The sequence below is a fragment of the Lissotriton vulgaris genome, chromosome 7, assembly GCF_964263255.1.
Source record: "Lissotriton vulgaris chromosome 7, aLisVul1.2, whole genome shotgun sequence".
In the NCBI taxonomy this organism is placed as follows: domain Eukaryota; kingdom Metazoa; phylum Chordata; class Amphibia; order Caudata; family Salamandridae; genus Lissotriton; species Lissotriton vulgaris.
This window is the reverse complement of record NC_141695.1, coordinates 633132194-633152854: the sequence shown is the minus strand read 5'-3', so window position 1 is coordinate 633152854 and position 20661 is coordinate 633132194. Positions and strand designations below refer to the sequence as shown.

General features: G+C 45.1%; 1 protein-coding gene across 1 annotated transcript in view; it reads right to left on the bottom strand.

Annotated features, from left to right (window-relative positions):
- The window catches only part of RSAD1 (radical S-adenosyl methionine domain containing 1), a 146058-nt gene that overhangs the window by 23004 nt on the left and 102393 nt on the right, over positions 1-20661 (bottom strand). Inside the window, exons 6-8 of the mRNA XM_086930828.1 lie at positions 16388-16535; positions 10440-10494; positions 9724-9827 (exon numbers count right to left, since the gene is read on the bottom strand). Coding sequence (XP_086786954.1) covers positions 9724-9827; positions 10440-10494; positions 16388-16535 — 307 coding nt within the window. The remainder of the gene's footprint in view (positions 1-9723; positions 9828-10439; positions 10495-16387; positions 16536-20661) is intronic.

Genomic DNA, 20661 nt, shown 5'->3' with positions numbered 1-20661 from the left:
AGCATGTATTGGGAAGTCACAGCATAGAGATCACACACTCCATTAATATGACTGTTAATGGAGATCCCCCAAGAGAGAGCAATCAACTACTATCTACGTTTCTGCTTCCCATGGACTGTGGTGGGCAGCATCCATACTGTAGTATGAGCCGGGATGCATCCCTCAGTGTTTGAAAAATGAGCAAAAAACACATGAAAAATCTTCTCTTGGACATTAGATACAAAGCCCCTGGGAACAAAAATAAGAACTAGTGTGAAATTCTCAAAAATTAGCCCGATGTGGGGGAGGAGTGCCCGTGAAAGATTTTTAACAGAACTTATTTCCTACAAATCTGACCTAACATATCTACAATAATCAATTATTGATCACAAAATAACAGGTTTCTGCACATCTCTAAGCCATAGAGGTCCATAAATTCATCAATATACATTGAACCAAGGAGAAAACCCAGTCTCTAAGCACTTGCATCAATGTCAAGCACACATCTATGAAGTACTGCGCATAGGACAGTAAACAAATGTGGCATAAGACTCACAAAAGCCCTGCCTATAAAAAAAGTCAACGGTGTATTAGCGTATCACACACTGCAATCATTAAAGTCTACAACAACCATTAGTGATAAGACTGTGAAGGTTTAGGTAAATATTCGATTCCCTGTGGTTATAGAGTGCTGTTCCATCAAAGCAGGTAGGTAGAAGGGAGCCACTATCAAAGGATACACAAAGAAGGACCTGCAAGTGTGCAAGAAGAATAACAGTGACAGGGGCTTAAGTCCTAAATCATCCCCTTTGCGATACATCCACTGTTCTTTGCCAAAAGCCAATAGATATTTGCACACAACAACTCTGTGTTGCAAATGCCAGCAATGTCACTGGCTACAGAGGAGTGCAAAGTACCCTGCACCTATCATACTATGTGTAATCCAAAAAAGGTTATAGGCAGTCCAGCAATGAAGTCAAAAGCTTGGTGGATTTTATACTCCTCCCCAGATGTGCAGTAAGGTTAACAGTAAATAAGGGTTGGCAGCAAACTGTTCTTTACCATATACTTCAGGTGTCCGACTTCTGTGTCTAAAAGCCCATTTGCCAGTTCACTTATACTGTGCACCCACCTTGTTCCCATGCCACACACCGTAAAAGTCAGGCATGTGTGTTGTGCACGAATGTCCTTCATGCACACAGGCTAACTACTGTTGTTCCTTCTAGTGCCTTTTAGATCATGCATTTTCCAAGTTGCTTAAATGCCGGTTACCCTCACAAGAAAAATATCACAAGAGATAAATGTGGGAGATACAGGCAAGTAGGAAGATTTGCATGCATTTGCTCGAAGAATCCTACCGTGAGAGGCGAGCGTTTGCAGCTCGGCAGTGTGGCGCGGCAGTGATCTTGAGCTGATTGCCGACTGGGAGACCTTTTCTTTCTTGTGACTTTGCGCTGGATTCGGCGTTGGAGGTCACTTGGTGTGTGTTTTGCGGGGCTCGCTGGTCCCGGTGAGGGCGTCGGCAGCAGCGTTCATTGGACTACGACGTTCACGGCGTTCACTCCCGAAGCTCCCCCGGCTGGGCTGCGCGGGGCTGTGCACACCTGTGACTGATTGTGCAGATTCGAGTAGCAAGCATCCGAACGCTAGTGGAGCTTCCAGCAGGCGGTGGGGCACAGACGACGGGAAAAAACGGCAAGAAAAAACATTGTACAAGTACTTGTTGCACCTTCCCAGGACTTTAAAGCAGAAGACGTTAAACTTTCAACTTTAATAATATCGGGAGGTGAGACGCCAGAAGGAAGGCAATATTGTTAAAAAGCAGACTCTCTCAGTGACAAGCGCCGTGAGGGGAACGGCTTGCATAGACAATTGCTGGGACACCGACATCTCCTTTACCCCTACCGCGCCGTGAGGGCAACGGCTGCTGGCTACACTCCTGACGGTCCGGTCGCAGCGGGAACTACATCCCCAAGCTGCCCCGGCGCAACACCTGTGACGGCATTCCTGCGCCCGGAGGCGCTACAAGGGTGAGAGGCGCCTGCTGCCTCGCGGGGACGTGCGCGGACGGCGCCGGGCGGAGCCCGGGCAGAGGGCGGGCCGTCAGGGGCCGGAGGGGGCCAGGCCGGGCCATTCCTCTAACCTGCTAACCATGGGTAAGCAAAAACTGATGGGAGTGGAGGGAGTTGGTACTAAAAATGCTAAAGTCCCACGTAAGGCTGACACCATCATCTCCTATTTAACTTCTGCCGTGGGGGCTATAAACGAAAAAAATCGCAAATGCTGAAAAGGTTCTGGAACTAGAAAGGATAAATGGCACTACCAACAAGTCCTCTACCCATCCTACCCCGTCAGAATCCCCACACGAGAACACAATCCCTGTTTCTGACATACCACAAGACATCGTCACCAATACATGTATACTATCAACAGAGGAGGAGCCCTGCCATAAGAAGCCTCCAAATCCGGATCAGTCAAAACTCAAAAAATTTGTCCGTAAAACGAAACATTTGCAAGTAGATCAAGATCAAGGACAAATTATGAACGCATTCTTGGGAGACAAACTGGAGGAATTGGTTAACTCACGAATAGAACCACTACTCGTGAGCATTGCTAAAGATATTGTGGACTCACTTAACGCTTGCGTAGCTGGCTTACTAAAAAGGTGCGAAACAATAGACATTTTTATAAAGGACTATCTATCGCACTCCCGGGAGGGGAACACCATCCCTAAGCCTGCTCTCCCCATAGTTTTGGAAGCAATGGAATGCTCAGGTCCAAGCACAATTACACCTGACACACAAGCAAAAATGAACGCTAAACACGGAGGTGACCTTATAAATCCGACCCATAGTAAAGAAAACACCCTCATCGGTGCACTTGCTATCAATCCCACCACCCAGAAACATACAACATCCCAGTCAAATCTCACTACAAATATTCATAAAGCTAATCATTTTAGGCTGCATCCCCCCCCCCCCGATGCCACCCCCTTTGTAGCTGTACTAACCGGGATTCCACCCCTAGCACATGGGGCCACCAAGTCTACAGTGGACCTTCTAAGCAAAACTAGAGAGTGGTGTTAACACTACTCTAGTGGGGACTACGACATACCTGCATCCATCACTATGGTTAGGATAGTGGGGTGGGTAGGTAAAGGCACCAAGTCAATACCAGGGGACTGTATTGTTGTGAATTTTGGTGAGAAAAATGCCGCTGATGGACTGTTTTGGGATGGCTCTGAGATCACAAAAACGGGGGTTAGACCATATCCTTTGGGTTTTTTCTATCCACCTTTAAATGCACAGAACGGTAGGCGGCCTGTATCATTATCCAACAGCCAACCCCAATCAGGTATACTTGCACACGACGGAACTTCCAGACCGAGGGCATGCTGTATTCCACCTGAGCAATATATCACATCATCAAAGGACCCTAAGAAATAGGCCAACACATCATGCGGGGGTATACCTCTTTCAAACCGTTTTTTGCCACTTGTTGGGATAGACGACATTGATTGACAACCAAATCAATGTGGTAAAAAAGCTGAGATCGCTGCCACACCACCTCCCAAAAACACATGTAGTATCCTGAGCTGGAATATAGCCGGTCTCAGATCCAAAAAGCAAGGATGAAAATTGGCTGGGTATGATTAGAGCCCATGAAATTATAGCATTGCAAGAAACATGGGACACGAGAAATAGCATGGCTCTGGAGGATATACTCACTTTAGTATCCCAGCCGAACCTAGCACGGCTGGCAGAGCGAAGGGAGGACTAGTTACACTCATCTCATTAAATAATAAAGGTAGAGTTAAACAGAATAATTCTGGTTCTAGAAATTGTCTAGTTGTCGAACTTAAGATAACTAACTCCCCCACCCTATTATTGATAAACTTTTATAATTCCCCAGTCAGTCACACCCCAAGTGAGCATCTAGACTCTTTAGGAGAGTTCTTGAACAAGTATAGGGAGTCCAGTAAACATGAGTTTGAGGTCATACTCATGGGAGACTAATATTCACCATGTAGTTTAGAGTGCCTAAGGGAAGATATCGAGGGCCCCCCTCACTCGCTCCCGACGCACTTTGAACATACTAAACAGGGGGAGGCCTTGGAGCTTCTCCTGGCATCAATGAACCTCTATGAATCTGGATGCTGTGATACTGGGCATAGGTTGAATACATATGTAGGAGATAACACAGGCACGGTTATTGATTTTATTTTCATTTCTACTTACGTTTTATTGCAGGCCATAAATTACAAGGTAGAACATTCTGTTTTTAGTGACCACCATCCCATAATTCTGGAGGTTGCTCGATGGGGGCCATTGGGACGCATTGAGACGCAGGTTCTTTGTGCCACTGACCTGGTCCCTAAAGACTAGAATCGGAGGCTAAAATGGGACAAAGCAATCCCAATGACCTTCCTACAAGATACCCTGGCTAAGGTTGAGGCAGAGGTGGGCATTTGCCTGGATAATATCGACCCAAATATAACATTAATTGAGGTTTTTAACGTCATATGCCATCAAGTCAATGCAGAGTTAACGGTAAAAATAAAACCAGGTTTGAGTTCGGGCCCAAAATGGTTTGACTCCAATTTTACAAAAGCCCACTCAGTCCTCCTTACAGCGCTAAAAGATAAACCAAGGGACAGAGCACTTATTGCATCCCTTAGAAAACAATATAAACAAGCCATCCAGGCCCGTAAACTAAAGACAAGGCCTGGAATGATTTATTATCGGTTGAGGCACAGCAGGACAGCTCCAAATTTTGGTCAATCATAAATCATCCCTACTTCTCGGGCACAGAGAACCATGGAGTAGAATGCATTATTCCGGATGAACAGTGGGTGGCACACTTTGGAAACATATACAGTCATCCAGCCCACACTTCTGCACATGAGATAACGTACTCGGGAAATGTAGTAATGGTGCCGGCCTTTAGGGCTTAGGAAGTGGTGAAAGCCATAAATGACACACTAAAGAACAAAGCACCGGGCCCAGATGGGGTACCCGCCGATCTCTTCAAATGTGCACCGACTTTTTGGGCCAAAATTCTTACTAATGTTTTTAATGCCACAAGAGACTATAACTTTCCTGAGTCTTGGGCAAAATCGATAATCATCCCAATTTGTAAAAAAGGTCTGAAGGGAGATCCAGCCTGTTAAAGGCCGATCTCGCTAATAGACTCCAGTGTAAAAATCCTGGGTAGAGTGTTATTGGGGAGACTGACCACCTGGCTCGATGGGAAAGGGATTATGTCATATGCACAATATGGCTTCAGGGCAAACAGGAGCACACTGGATCAGTGTCTTAACTTTGAACTCCTTATAAATAAGTACTCGATCGCCAGGGGGGGGGGGGGGGGTCTCTGTACATGGCATTTATGGACCTCTCCTCAGCTTTCGACCTTGTTAACAGGGCGAAGCTGTGGGGGGTCCTCTTGGACATGGGCTAAAAACCTGACTCAACAAGGAGATATCATTAAATCATATAATTCTTAAAGATTGTTTAGCCTTGGATAGAGCCTTAAACATCCCATGGGTGAGATATGTAAAGTTACAACTCACACAAGCGGGTCGTCCTGACCTTTTTTTCTACCCAGAATGTATTACAAAAGCGGATGTCAATACAGTAACAAGCATTTGCAATGCAATAGGTTTCGCATTATTTAAGTTTGAGCTATTAGCATTGTAAATGGCAATTGTTTTTTGCTTTATGCTATAGTTTTTTTTTTACATAAAAAGCTACATATAAAATATGTTTTATTAAAGTTATTTATGCAGTATCTAAATTTTGTTTGCATAAAACAGTATAATAATATCTTAGTAAAAAAGTCAAATATTTTAATGGAAATTCACCAAATGTTCATTTGTGTTGGTTTTGAAAATAGCTAAATTAATAGCTTTGTCATTTACAATGCCAATAGTTATAACTTTCGCAAATGTGACACCTATAGCATTTGTAATGCAACATTTGTATTTACGTGACTTAGATGTATTGATATTACAAATAACAATGGCTTTTAATTTTTTTTAATACTTAATAAAAGTGATTGTAATTTATAATGGCAATAGCTTAAACTTTTGTAAATAACTTTTGTGAAGATTATGTTCAGTGTATTTTATTGTAACAAAATCCAAGAACAGAAGTGAAATATTAACATCTTTTTGTGACATTTGTAATAAAGCTTGAAACATTGAGAGAACATATTTGTGCTGTGGTGGTGCTGAGTGATGCTGTGGTGGTGCTGAATGGGGCTGTGGTGATGCTGAGTGATGCAGTGGTGGTGCTGAGTGGTGCTATGGTGGTGCTGTGGTGGTGCTGAGTGATGCTGAGTGATGCTGTGGTGGTGCTGAGTGGTGCTGTGGTGGTTCTGACTGATAATGTGGTGGTGCTGAGTGACTGTACTCACTGTCACTCTGCACTCACTGTCACTCTGCACTCACTGTCACTCTGCACTCACTGTCACTCTGCACTCACTGTCACTCTGCACGCACTGTCACTCTGCACGCACTGTCACTCTGCACGCACTGTCACTCTGCACGCACTGTCACTCTGCACGCACTGTCACTCTGCACGCACTGTCACTCTGCACGCACTGTCACTCTGCACGCACTGTCACTCTGCACGCACTCTGCACTCACTGTCACTCTGCACTCACTGTCACTCTGCACTCACTGTCACTCTGCACTCACTGTCACTCTGCACTCACTGTCACTCTGCACTCACTGTCACTCTGCACGCACTCTGCACTCACTGTCACTCTGCACTCACTGTCACTCTGCACTCACTGTCACTCTGCACTCACTGTCACTCTGCACTCACTGTCACTCTGCACTCACTGTCACTCTGCACTCACTGTCACTCTGCACTCACTGTCACTCTGCACTCACTGTCACTCTGCACTCACTCTGCACTCACTGTCACTCTGCACTCACTCTGCACTCACTGTCACTCTGCACTCACTCTGCACTCACTGTCACTCTGCACTCACTGTCACTCTGCACTCACTGTCACTCTGCACTCACTGTCACTCTGCACTCACTGTCACTCTGCACGCACTCTGCACTCACTGTCACTCTGCACTCACTGTCACTCTGCACTCACTGTCACTCTGCTGTCACTCTGCACTCACTGTCACTCTGCACTCACTGTCACTCTGCACTCACTGTCACTCTGCACTCACTGTCACTCTGCACGCACTGTCACTCTGCACGCACTGTCACTCTGCACGCACTGTCACTCTGCACTCACTGTCACTCTGCACTCACTGTCACTCTGCACTCACTGTCACTCTGCACTCACTGTCACTCTGCACGCACTGTCACTCTGCACGCACTGTCACTCTGCACGCACTGTCACTCTGCACGCACTGTCACTCTGCACGCACTCTGCACGCACTGTCACTCTGCACGCACTGTCACTCTGCACGCACTGTCACTCTGCACGCACTGTCACTCTGCACGCACTGTCACTCTGCACGCACTGTCACTCTGCACGCACTGTCACTCTGCACGCACTGTCACTCTGCACGCACTGTCACTCTGCACGCACTGTCACTCTGCACTCACTGTCACTCTGCACTCACTGTCACTCTGCACTCACTGTCACTCTGCACTCACTGTCACTCTGCACTCACTGTCACTCTGCACGCACTGTCACTCTGCACGCACTGTCACTCTGCACGCACTGTCACTCTGCACTCACTCTGCACTCACTGTCACTCTGCACGCACTGTCACTCTGCACGCACTGTCACTCTGCACGCACTGTCACTCTGCACGCACTGTCACTCTGCACGCACTCTGCACTCACTGTCACTCTGCACGCACTGTCACTCTGCACTCACTGTCACTCTGCACTCACTGTCACTCTGCACTCACTGTCACTCTGCACTCACTGTCACTCTGCACTCACTGTCACTCTGCACTCACTGTCACTCTGCACTCACTGTCACTCTGCACTCACTGTCACTCTGCACTCACTGTCACTCTGCACTCACTGTCACTCTGCACTCACTGTCACTCTGCACTCACTGTCACTCTGCACTCACTGTCACTCTGCACTCACTGTCACTCTGCACTCACTGTCACTCTGCACTCACTGTCACTCCGCACTCACTGTCACTCCGCACTCACTGTCACTCCGCACTCACTGTCACTCCGCACTCACTGTCACTCCGCACTCACTGTCACTCCGCACTCACTGTCACTCTGCACTCACTCTGCACGCACTCTCCACGGCCCATTGCTTCACTTCACTTTTCCTTAGCCATCCCGTTTCTTACATAAGAACTTGGAAAGGGACCTCCAGACACACCAGAACAGTGAACACAGGTTTTGCAAACGGGAGGACACAAACCTCCTGAGTGCACAAGACTAAAGGATGTAACAGAAAGGACTGTACTGAGGCTTATTTGGTGGTTTCAGTATGCATACATGAGAATGTACAGATCTGCCTAAGTTACATACTTTATTTGGAATGTCAATATACTGATGTTCTCTAGTCGTCAAACAACGTGCTGCTCCCTTGTAGTAGTAGTCCAATATAGCAATGTCTTTCACAGTCTCTTCCTTCCCCAGGTGCCTGACGCACAAAGTTTGGTTGAGTGCATGTGCGCAGTGGCTTTGCTTTTGTCTAGAGACAATCCACTCCCATTCTTAGCTAAATAGCACATGCCGCCCTGGTATGTTCATGGCCACGCAGTAAATAGAAAGCAAAGATTAAAGACACACAAATTACATCTGTGCATAGTTCAGACAAGTACAACATACAAATGACTTTACAGTTTCCTGACCACCCTACAAAAGAAGAACAAAGTGACACTCTTTAAGACAGTTCTTTTTTGTAGCTGCATAGGAAGAGACATGGATACCTCTTTCAGGCCTTCGTCTCCATCTTGAGGCACACCTTATATACACACACTACATTGCAAAACCTCAGAGCACCATTAAGATGCAAGGCACTACAGATCCTGAGATCCTGGGTAGGCAGTTAACGCTAGACAGAGGTTTCTGAAATCAGAAAGGCATCCACATTGCAAATGGCATTCACATGCACTACTACTACACAGTGTGTCTTAGGTGCAGCAGCATCCTGATTTTATCACCTACTGCTTTTGGGCCAAGACATGTCAAGATTTGTACAATGATTTATTCACAATATGCCACATAGAGCGTTATCCATGCAGGAATACTGCAGAGCACCTAATGATAAACACCAACACACCATGACATTGGAAAAAATAGTGACAGGATGCTGCAAGTACATATTGCAGCAAAACAAGGGACGTGATCATACTAGGAACAACTCCTTACCAACAAGGATTCCAAATAAAACCAACAAGCCACCCATCTTAGTCCAACACCTAAATATCCACTATCATTCCCAACCTTCAAGATACCACTCCCGCAGTACGCTGAAAATAGAGTTACAAAAAGAAACCAGTCGGCTAGCAAGCAAGAGAGACTCTGACAAACCTCACTTCTGAGTCAAATCTATTTGCACTTTATAACCAGTTTTGATATTAGTTTTAAGGTTTTACGCCCTACCAGTTTGTAGTAACATGCGTGGGATTTTAACTCTTTATTTTTTAATAATGATACTATATAGTGTACCGATTTTAAGTAATTGAACAATAAAGCTTAATACAATACACTCCCACAATAGGCTTAATATAAACATTTTAAATTAATGCAAGATCTACTAGGTGTACCACCTCCCTTACGTGACTACTGTACCTGACATCCAGTTGAAGCAGGCCCTGCTGAATCATAGCGGTCACTGGTTCAGAGGCATCAAATACATCATGTAGACTCAGGGGAGGTTCAAGCTCCTGCCAGTGCTAACAGAAAGAAAGGGTGACGCATAACTTAAACATAGGAGAATGAGGCAGACAGAAAAGTAAGCAACTGGGCAAAAAAGTGAATATTTCACAGATTTTTTTTCCAAGGCATAGGGGATCAGACATCATGAATAACACAACTGAATAGTGGAGCAAAGAGACTAGCAAGACATCACAGTAAGCAGTAACGCAGACATCTGCAAAAAACATGTGGAACTCCCTCGCCCACAACCATATCATGAAGTGGCACATACCAGCGTCCATAAAGAACACTCCACAGACCAGAACAGACAGGTCCTTAAGGAGTAAACACGGGGAACCCTTCTGGATGTATCATGCAAAAAACCCTACAAAGCAACATAAAGAGACCCACATGGGGTAGTACACTAAGCACAAAAACATCTACAGGAGGCAAGTTGGACAGAACCTTCGCAAAAGTGGGGTAATCCAAGCAAGAACAGCATCAGAAGGTGATGTCAATCTCTTGGTAAATATCGTCCCACTATTAGTATCAATGGCAATATTGTTTCAAATTTCTGTCGTTAAAGCCAGCTTAATCACCAAAATTCATATGGAATGCTTTTAAGTTAAGTGCAATCATTGAAAACTCACCTCATGTGTGATTCCAGTGTCCAAACGCAGCCCTAAAACCAAAGCCTCTTCCAGCCTATGGAGAAAGAAAGCCATTACACACAAAGATGACAACAGCAGGGAATGTGATGCACCCAGTGGACACGCGTGGATCATGAGTGGCAAGTAGATATAGAGAAACCATAGTGATCACTGGAGAAACACAGAAAAAGCACTGCACAACCCAAGACTTATAACGAGTCTGTGGGTTGAACAACAGGGGCATATCCGCTTCAGTTGCTTTGAAAACTCCATTTTGCAATTGCTAAAGCGTTATTGAGCTGTTGGCATTCAGAAGCATGCATTATAGTGTGGGGTGCACAATGGATTCCGGGTGAAATCTAGTCTTCGTGCTCTCAGGTCTCTTGTCAAAAAGCCTGTGCCTTTCAATATCCATAGTTAAGGAAGGAGGAGTTCCAGATTACAGAGGAATGATGGGGTACTAGCATGGAGTCACAATTGACAAGAGATGAAATAGGAGAAAAGGGAAGGGGAGATAGTAGCCAAGAAGTTCAAATTAGTGATGGGGATTAAGCCACAGGAGTTGCGGGACAATGATGGTGAAGTTAGATGCGTGGATGGCATCAAAGTGGCAGGAGGTGGTAGAGTCAAACCAGAATTAAAAAATCAAACCGGTAAGGGAAGGTAGAGTCACAGAAGCCAATGGAATCAAAGCTCCTGAGATTCAAGGGCTGCGAGAGAGCAGAATAGCAAAATGTATCAAAAGGGGCAAGGAAAGGGGTGAAATCACAGCAATAGTTGTGGTCAAAATGGAAAACAACTCAATTCAAGGAGCAAAGGGGGAAATGCAGTGAATGCTGTTGTAGCAGCCTAGACGTGAAACATGCCAGAGAAGGCGAAGCAGAGAACCTACAATGTGTTAGAACCTGCTAGCAATGGCCAAAATTCAATTGAAGATTATTAGTGTCCCAACTACTAGGGTTCCTCAATAGCCATCAATAACTTTCACTCAGCCATTGTGTTCATTTGTAACGCAACTAGTGCTCATGTGAAGCGCTCCGATACCTTCAGGTCAAGTTCGAGCTATATAATACAAAAAAAAAAATAATAATAATAATCCATTCTCAACTCAATTAAAACAGACTGACACCTCTCTGACTGTCTTAGGGGTTAATCTGTTTGTTTTCCACAAGGTGCACAACAATGTATTACTGAAGTGACTGGGAGCAGTAGATCACAGCCTCACAGCACAATCTTTCACTAACTACTGGCCACAGGTTTCATGATTTGACTCTTTGATGAAGCCATCCTTACTTGTATAGTCATACAGGGCTCCCCACTGTTGCTTGTCCTCTTTAAAGTTTATATAATGCTGCCTTTTCATAACTGTATGGATGAGTAAATGCCCACCATTACACCTCATTGAAATTTCAAGCTTAGATATGGCTTATCTTCAACTTAACAACTCCAGGATGGAGTTACATTTTTCTAAAAAGGGAATATTTGTTATTGTCACCCTGACATATGTGCTCCACACATGCCAGACGACTAAAAGGGAAATATGCCTTGGAACATATTACAGTACAAGAGCATGTCACAGTCTGGTAAGGCGCACCCTCATTGGATATACCAGGCAAAGATAGGGACTGTCCACCTTATTACACAAAAAAATTGTTATCCAGATTTTAAACTGCTGGTCCAACTTTCAATGCCTTGGGGGGGGCTCTGCTGACCGGGTTTTTGGCTCTATTTCTGAGTGATGGTGACTTTAAGCTTGCTATCATCCTAGATCCCTATTCTTAGCTTGTTTTCGACCTTTTCAGGCCTTTTTTCAGACCTAGAAGCATAAACTAGAGGATAGCCGCTTTATATGATGATAGATCCCTTATTCCTGACTCTAATCCATCTATTGCCTATTGGCTTTGACATAATTATGTGTCCTTTCATCATTCTACCTATAGTAGAGGGTGGATCCTGTAGTTCTGACTTTATATTACCTATTGGTAGGGTTTTTGTATAGAGCTAAGTGTCTATTTCATCCTTTTCGGGCCTACAAGGCCCAGAACCAGAGAGACTCCATTTTGCTTTCTGCCTCTGCAGACTGAGATGCATGTAGGTCAAGTGTGATGTTTTAGTTATGAGGTGTTGTTCACTTGGAGAGAACCGGCCTGGGCTGGCCCTTATCAGTAGACTGTATTTTTCTTTGTGTCGAAGACACCACAAAAGGCCGGCCGGCTGGGTGTGTGTCCTTGGCGCGGAGTGGTGCAGGGATCTGATGGGCGGTAGGCTGATGACTGGAACTTTCCACTAGGGGAGGGCATTCCATATTAGCGAAGTGCAGAAGAGGCAGAGTGTTCAATTCAGTTCAGTTCAGTTGGTTTTTGGAATGGTAGAGTGCAGATGGTGTTTGGAGCTGAAGAGAGAAGTCAGATGATTTTTGGAGCTGAAGAAAGCAGTCAGAAGCAGTTACTTATCAGAAGGAGTTGTGATCAGTTGGAACAGGCAGTTAACAGCTGGAGTTTGGAGTGATGCCTTTTGGAAGAGACTGAAGTTATATCGTGGATTAGTCTGTGGGAGCAGCTGGAGTGAGTTGGACATTGCAGCGGGAACAATCAGACAGAGTGAAGAAGCTAGCGGAGCGAACGGTTATCAGAGCGGCGGAAACTATATCATTAGACTGAAGTTGGAAGGTGAAGACAGTTCGTGGGGGAGAAGAATCCAGTGCAGAGTGATCAGCGCAGATGTGTGTCCAAGAGTGCCGGGGAGAATCTGAGATGAGCCAAGGCACAGACGAGAGAGGAACCCAGATGACAGCTAGAACAAGACTTCATACTAATCAGGTGATTTCTGTCCTGTTATATTAGTGCATATATATATATATATATATATATATATATATATATATATATATATATGCACTAATATATATATATATATATATACACATACATTAATCTTGTCCTTTACTTCCTAAGCTAGATTCCCTACTGTAGTGTTGCATTGATTAATCCTTTTTCTTTCAGCAGTGTGCAGTCTGTTATAATCCATTTCCCTTTTTAGCTATCTACAGTTCCTGTCAGCTATATGTGGATGTGTTAGTAATAAAGCTTTATTCCTTGGATGTGTCTATTTCCCTTTACTTTTCAGGCTATGTCTAGATTGCTAGTTATTGTGATGTTATAATTTGATATTGTGTAATAAAGGAACCCCAGTTCTTAGTGAACAGCTGTGCAAGTGTTATTATTATTGATAAGACTAACCTTTCTTCTAGCCAGATGCTGTAATGGTAACTGATGGATCAAAAGGGAGAAGGAGCGCCTAAATCAGAGAATAACCTTTGCATATTGTAATTTGGCCATTCTTGTGTGAGAGGAAAATATAACAATTGTACAGGAGACATCCCCAGTAGATATTAGATATATATAGATAAACTTCCCAACAGAGAGAGAGAGAGCTGAAGGTATTCATAGGACAGTGATCGTCGTTGTGTAGCGGCGTTAATGAGAACATTGATTGTGATCAATGTGTATACCCACAGGATTGTGGCTAGTGTATGTGTGAAATAGTGAGAGCACTGGGGGAATATAGTGCCTATACCCACAGGATTGTGGCTTGTGTATGTGTGAAATTGTGAGAGCACTGGGGGGATACAGTGCCTATACCCACAGGATTGTGGCTTGTGCGAGCACTGATTGTGGTCAGTGTGTAATGGGAAGTTATCGGAACTGCCCCCTTCACTATGAGTAGGAGGGTAGCATAGTCTGGGTCTGAGTTGCCGCGAGACTATAAGGTATGAGTGTGGTGTAGAGCATGGAAGTCCTTAGTAATCAGTGAGTATTCCTAGTAATCCTGTAGATTTAGTGGTGTTTTTGATGATATGAGCTTGTATATTGCTAATTCCCCATCCTCAGGTAGGTACCCAGGTGCCTTGGTAAGTAGGTCCTGAGGAGGGAGATGGTTACGTTTCGGCTGGATTGGTGGTGTCTTGGTGAGCTGATTCTATCTGGTCCGAAAATCAGGTCTCTACAGGGGCTCTTCGAGGTTTTAAAGATTAGAATACCTAGGTGCTCATTGGTACTCCTGTACCTTTGACAGACAGCATGCTCAAGGGGCACTAACTGGGCGCTACTTCGTAACTGGTTTATGTACGGTCTGATTCTTGATAGCATGTTATCTCCTGTGACATCATCGGTAATATGTTGGGCACACACTGGCACACCCTTGAGATCAAGCAGCAGCAAAAGGTGCCCCAAAAAATGATCGGTATATCCAAAGAAGCAGTGAAAGCATATATCTGCACTTCCTTTCATAATACGGAAGACCCCAGAGGTGCAACAGCAGGAGAACAGCTGGAGCAAAGCATTTTGCACCACCCAGGGACTATTGCACAACCCAGCCCTCGGTATCCTACTTTCACTCGGATTCCCCTCTAATCTCTTAAAATAGGTTTATGGTGGAATGTTGCTTTAACAAACCTAGTTAATCAGGTTAAACGATGCACTTCTCATGTTGCACTGTGGGCCTGTCATCAAAATCACCTTCCCTACCCGTTACATCTTATATGCCTATTTATTAGATAGCGACAACAGAAAACTGCAAAAGATGTCCTGCTGATTTTAGCTTGGAAAAACTGACCATGACACACTGCCTATAGATCAATTCCTAGGCAATCAGACAGAATTGTTTTACAAAAGCTAGACTAACATTAAAGTGCCTTAATATTCATGCAACCGTTCGTTTAGTGAATATCATTCAGTCTAAACAAAAGGACAACAACCTGCCCTAAGATAGGGTCTTACTTGTCATTCATTTAAAATGTAAAAGTCGGAAGATCATTCTCCATGCAAGGGCTATTTGAACTCCTTCCAACAAATACCCTTGTTGCCACCAAGAGGCTAATACAGCCTTCCCTCCTTTTTCTAAGCTACATCAGAGTTGGTTAAGCACCTACAAAAACAGTCTTCATGGCAGTGTGCTCATGGATTCAGTCAAGAGTGAAGGGGGCAATGAGGGCAATGTCACAGCAGCTGAGGGCTCAAAATCACAGGTTCTGATAAAAGAATAATCAAGGGGATGACAGAAGCGGGTTCTAGAAGCCAAGGATCTCAATTGGTAGGCTTGTTGTGCCGCAGGAACTGAGAGGTCTAAGGGGGTGTCAAAGAACATAATACAGGAAGTAGAGGTAAGGGTCACAGGAACCGGTGGGAGAAATGGTCACAGTTGAGGTCTCACCGGGGCAAGCAGCGCTACCGAAGCTTATGGTGTCAAAGAGACAGAGTGGCAAGTGTCATGTGAGCCGGGGGGGGGGGGGTTTGGGGGGGGGGGGAGGTTTAAATGTAGGATTGATGCAGGGTCACTAGAGTTAACAAACCAGAGGGGTGAGAGTGTGTTGAAGGACCGGAGACTACAAAAGAATTAATGATGTACTAGAAGTTAAGGTGTTAAAGAGGTGTGGTGTGTATCACAGAAGATTAAATGTTCAAGAGGGGTGGGGTACAAGAAACAAGAACAGGATTCCGAGGAAAAGGTCTTAGCAACTGATGGGACACACTGTGAAAGAACAGAGACCTGAAACTGAAGTTTAGGAACAGTCATTAATAAAAGAAATGCTACAGAAGTGGAGTTTTCACAGCAGCTGCCTAGAGATACTAGGATCACAAGCACATCTGGAGTCTTCACACCACGAGTTAAGAGACACTGTGTGAGTGACCTCTTCTACATACTTACACCTCCATTACTTCAGAGGAAAATTGAACAGTGGTACTCCCACCACTATTTCAATGATACTAGGATCTCTGGCACCTTGTACTTGCTCATATGGAGTATAGAGATGAACGATTCACGAGGAGGAGATAAGGTAGTCAGACCTCAGTTTTATAAGTACCAAGGTCACAGTTACATTTGGGACACCTGGGACTCCACGCTATCCACACTATCAGTTCAGAGACAACAGTGCATGAGGTACTTACACTTCAAGCTGGTTCTGCTCCACACTCTTCCTGGTGCCATGTCCACGTCTCAACACCTCCTTCATCCATGGTTCAGGCTCCAACGTCTGTATACGGGCTTCACGATGCATTTTCCCATCACCTCGGGGAACAAATCTGCCATGTGCCCCTAAAAGAAAAAACCCTTACTTCTTTATGTATTAAAACTCACACGAAAGGGAATTCACCCTACACACTCCTAAAGGCATCTCTCCAAGACATTTCGCCAAGAGCTGCTCTTCTGGATGAAAAAAAAAAAAGTAATCGGGTGGATGCTTAGTATGAGCATCCACCCAATAGCGCCTTCACCCACAAGCTACATTCAGCAGTGTGAATTACTACAATGAGTACACTTTCAACATTACAACACCCCAGTAAATTTGGTTTCTTCCCATCATTGACCTAGGTTGAAAGATTCCAGAGATAAGTTTCCCCCTTCTGTGTCCAGTTTGTGATCTAGTACCATTCAAGCATAAGTCACCTACAAGTCGTGTCTTTCCAATACTACAGGAGTCCCATGGGGAAGGTGGTGAAAACGTCTACCCATCCTTACTCTGCCAATGTGCTACAGGATTCCTCCAAGTATGTCAGAATTCCCCTCTCAGGAGATGAGACAGCGATGTGAGCTTCCTCCCATCAAAGCCCCATGGCATAGAAGAGTAGCAGTGTGTGCTTTAAGTGAGCAGAAGAGTCTCAGTGGTACAGGATCACTGGCGGCTGGTAAAATTTCGAAGTAGCGGCGTGGAAAATTTCAGCTTGCATTGCATTTAGTAATCCACTCCCAAGTGTGAGAGGGACTCTCAATACCGCCCACAAACCCCTCTTAAATGATACGGCAAGATGCAACTTTATCAAGCACATTTTTGCATAGGAGTTCTTAAGCAGTAATCCATAAATATACAAATACTTCATGGAGTACCTGAATATATATTTTTGTCAGCAATAAATAGGTTTCGATGACCTGCATAAGAATATGGAAATTAACAGGAGGCAACAATTGTCATGCTAACAGTATGAAGAGCCCTCTGGCCAGCATAAGATAATTAACACTTATCTGCCTAAGACTCAGAGTACACTGAGCAATTCAATGTTAATGAGATGCAAACCACTCAGAACTACCTAAGAAAGCCAACTACAACCAGGTAAGACACATGCTATCCAAACTAACCAATGATGAACATTTTGAACTGAATACAACAAACGCACTGACTTTCTTGAGCTTTTTGCTTAAGGTTCTATGCTTGTCCATGTGGTTAGAGTCAAACCACTGGGGGTCTATTTTTGAGCCCCCATCATTCGATACAATCTCATATCAATATGGTAACTTCAGCTTGCTTCTTCCAACTTAAAGTCATTGAAAGGTACTGTCACTTGCATCTGTAAATAAAACAGTGGGAAGACCAGGAACAAAAGTCAATGTTGTCATCTGGCAGATGCTGGACGTCGATCTGTGGATGAGGTTAATAAACCCACCTTCACATCTTTACTATCTCGGTTTGCTTCTTTATGTTGAGGTAATATGAATTTTTATGGTCAATTGTGTCCCCTAACGTAGACCCCAACGGCTCCATGTACGTGCTTCAAGTACATGTATGTTCCCTCCACAGCCAGCTATGAAGACGCAAATACATTTGCGTCCAACGTTAACATGTCCTCTTTCAGATCCACCATGAATGGGTCGAATATTCAGTTCCTAAGTATGCCGTGCCACCGTCTTTACATGGTGCACTTTCACGTTTTTCTGGCTCTGGCGAGTTAGGCCCTGATTCCTGCCATCGAGCCCTTTCTGCCTTCTGTCTCTGAAAGCTGCAGCCTGGATCCGCATCCATGACCCTTACCCTACTCCCTGTGCGGCGAGCGGTGCCTGGCTCGGCCTGCTTGCCTGGCAAGACTGTATTTTACCTTCAAGTTATCTGCTCCGCTCCTCGAAAATACATTCCTGTCTAGTGATTTAGGAAAACATCTCCCCAGCTGCAGAGCAAAGGGCCCGGCCTTTCTGTCTCCGTGCAAGTAATTCATTGCTCCCGCTACCATGGTAGGCCCATGGCCCCCTAGTATTACTCATAGACATGTAGACACATATGCACGCACTAGCAGTCAGTATAGAATAGCCTTTGCCCGAGAGACCTTTCCTTCCAGATAATACAGTTCCTCAAACACAAGATATTAGATATGATTTGGGTTTAGGTTGTTCTGACACGCCAGACTTCTGTCTCCACGTATGGTGCTAAATGTCAAGTCCCCTTCACCCTCCAGTTCCACGTCAATCACACGTCATGCTGCTGCGCGCGCATCTCTGCCATATATTTCTGCTGACACTGCAGGATTCCTCTATGGATCCACCCACCTGTGACACTTTCATGTGACGTTGTCTAGCACACACCTCCGTGTACGCCCTCGTGCACGCCTTCTGTTACGTACATGTGTCCTTATCTCTCTTCTCTCAGCTGTTACGCCTTCTGTATCCATCACCATTAAATGCATTTACTATGTATATTGTACTCTGTTAATAAAGCATTGTCTATCCCTTCCTGAACCTTCGTGGTGATGGAACACGATACCTGGTTCGAACCAATTCCATTTTATGGAATAAAACCCTTATAAACTCAGATACCACGGACTCTGCCTCTCATTTTTGATTGAGTTATTCTTATTGAACTTTGCTGCATAGAAATTCCGCATAGGTAAATTATATTTATCACATAATTGGCGCCCGAATAGGGACCCCTCCCCCACCTTACGCGCCGGCGGTGCGTTGCAGGCCTGGTCCCCTGCCACAGCCGTGACGGACAACTACGCGTACCCGCAGGATTTCCTGTATCTCCCTCAGGCCAACGGAGGTGACTGAGGCTGCGATCGACACCCAGACGAGGCGGTGAGGAGTGCGGAGGATCCCGACCAGAGCCCAGCCGAGAGAGCAAGGTCCGAGGTGTTCAGAGACCCACCAGTTCCGAAGTTCCGAGGTTCCGAAGTACCTACGTCACGAGACAAGTCGAGTTCAGTCCGGTCCAGTCCAGTGTCGAGTTTCCGAGGCCTTCCGTTCCGTGCTTCCCGGTGAGTACCGTTGCTGGGGACGCATCTAGACGGGTGCATTAATTTGTGACCGGTCAAGACGGGTTTGGGTACACAGACCCGGTCTGCACTGTTTAGCAGTGTATCTGTACTGTTTAGCAGTATATCAAGTATCTAGCTACCGAGTTATTGTCCGTTCCGAAATGTTTTAATGTGTTTTAATGTCGTGGTATGAGTGATTGTTTGATTTTCATGACTGTGTTTATTGTATTAGTTGTGTCCAAGTCCGAGTAAGTATCAAGTATCAAGTATCACGGCTCAAAATGCCGCTGTTTTCTAAACTGAAACAGATAGGAACTAGAAAAGGGATACTCGAGGAAGCTGTTCCCATCCCACTCAGGGACACTCCCGGATATTTTATGTACCACAAACACGGCTTAGACGCTGTATTATATCTCGACTTGTGGGTGGATTACACTAAGGATTTAGCAGAGAATCAGAGATGGCCCGCTACAGGGACATGGGATGCTGATTGCATCATGAGAGTAGAAGAAGCATTATGGAAAAAGAAAGCTAGACAGTCACAGAAAGATGCCATAGAACTATGGCGTAAAGAATCACACAGACGGACAGAGAAAGCACTCAGAAAAGCAGAGAAAAGTAAAGAGGATTCTGAAAAGGCCAAAGAAAAAGAACTACTAGAAGAAGGGGAACGAGTTAAAATGGAACAACACGATAGACGGAGTAATGCCATTATGACAGGATTGTATCCAGTCCTGGCCGAGGGCCTGCCCAAGGCGACCCCGGAGGTACCAAAAGATCTGCCCCCTCCATTGGTTCCGACTAAATTACGTCACAAGACCGCAGCAGATATTTTCCTTTCTTCCTATTTAGACGACGTAGCTCCCGAATATACTAATGTCCCACCTGCACCTGTACCACCCCCTGATCGTCGCCCCCCAGGTCCGCAACAGCTTACCCCTCCCGGTCGGCTTCCTCCACCCTTACCTGCACCCCCTATTAATCCGCATAATCCTTTTGGGCCTGACATGGCCCTACAGACAGGTGATGCTCAAGCCTCCGCCTCAGGAGACGCTTCAGGAGGTTACCATACCCCGCCACCAGTACAGCGATTAACTGTGAGAGAACTAGCAATGCAACGTACCCCGAGAGCAGTTCCAATTGAAAAACTTAAAGAGTATCTTACAGACTGTAGATATGATCCAGTACCAGGCAAGGACGGT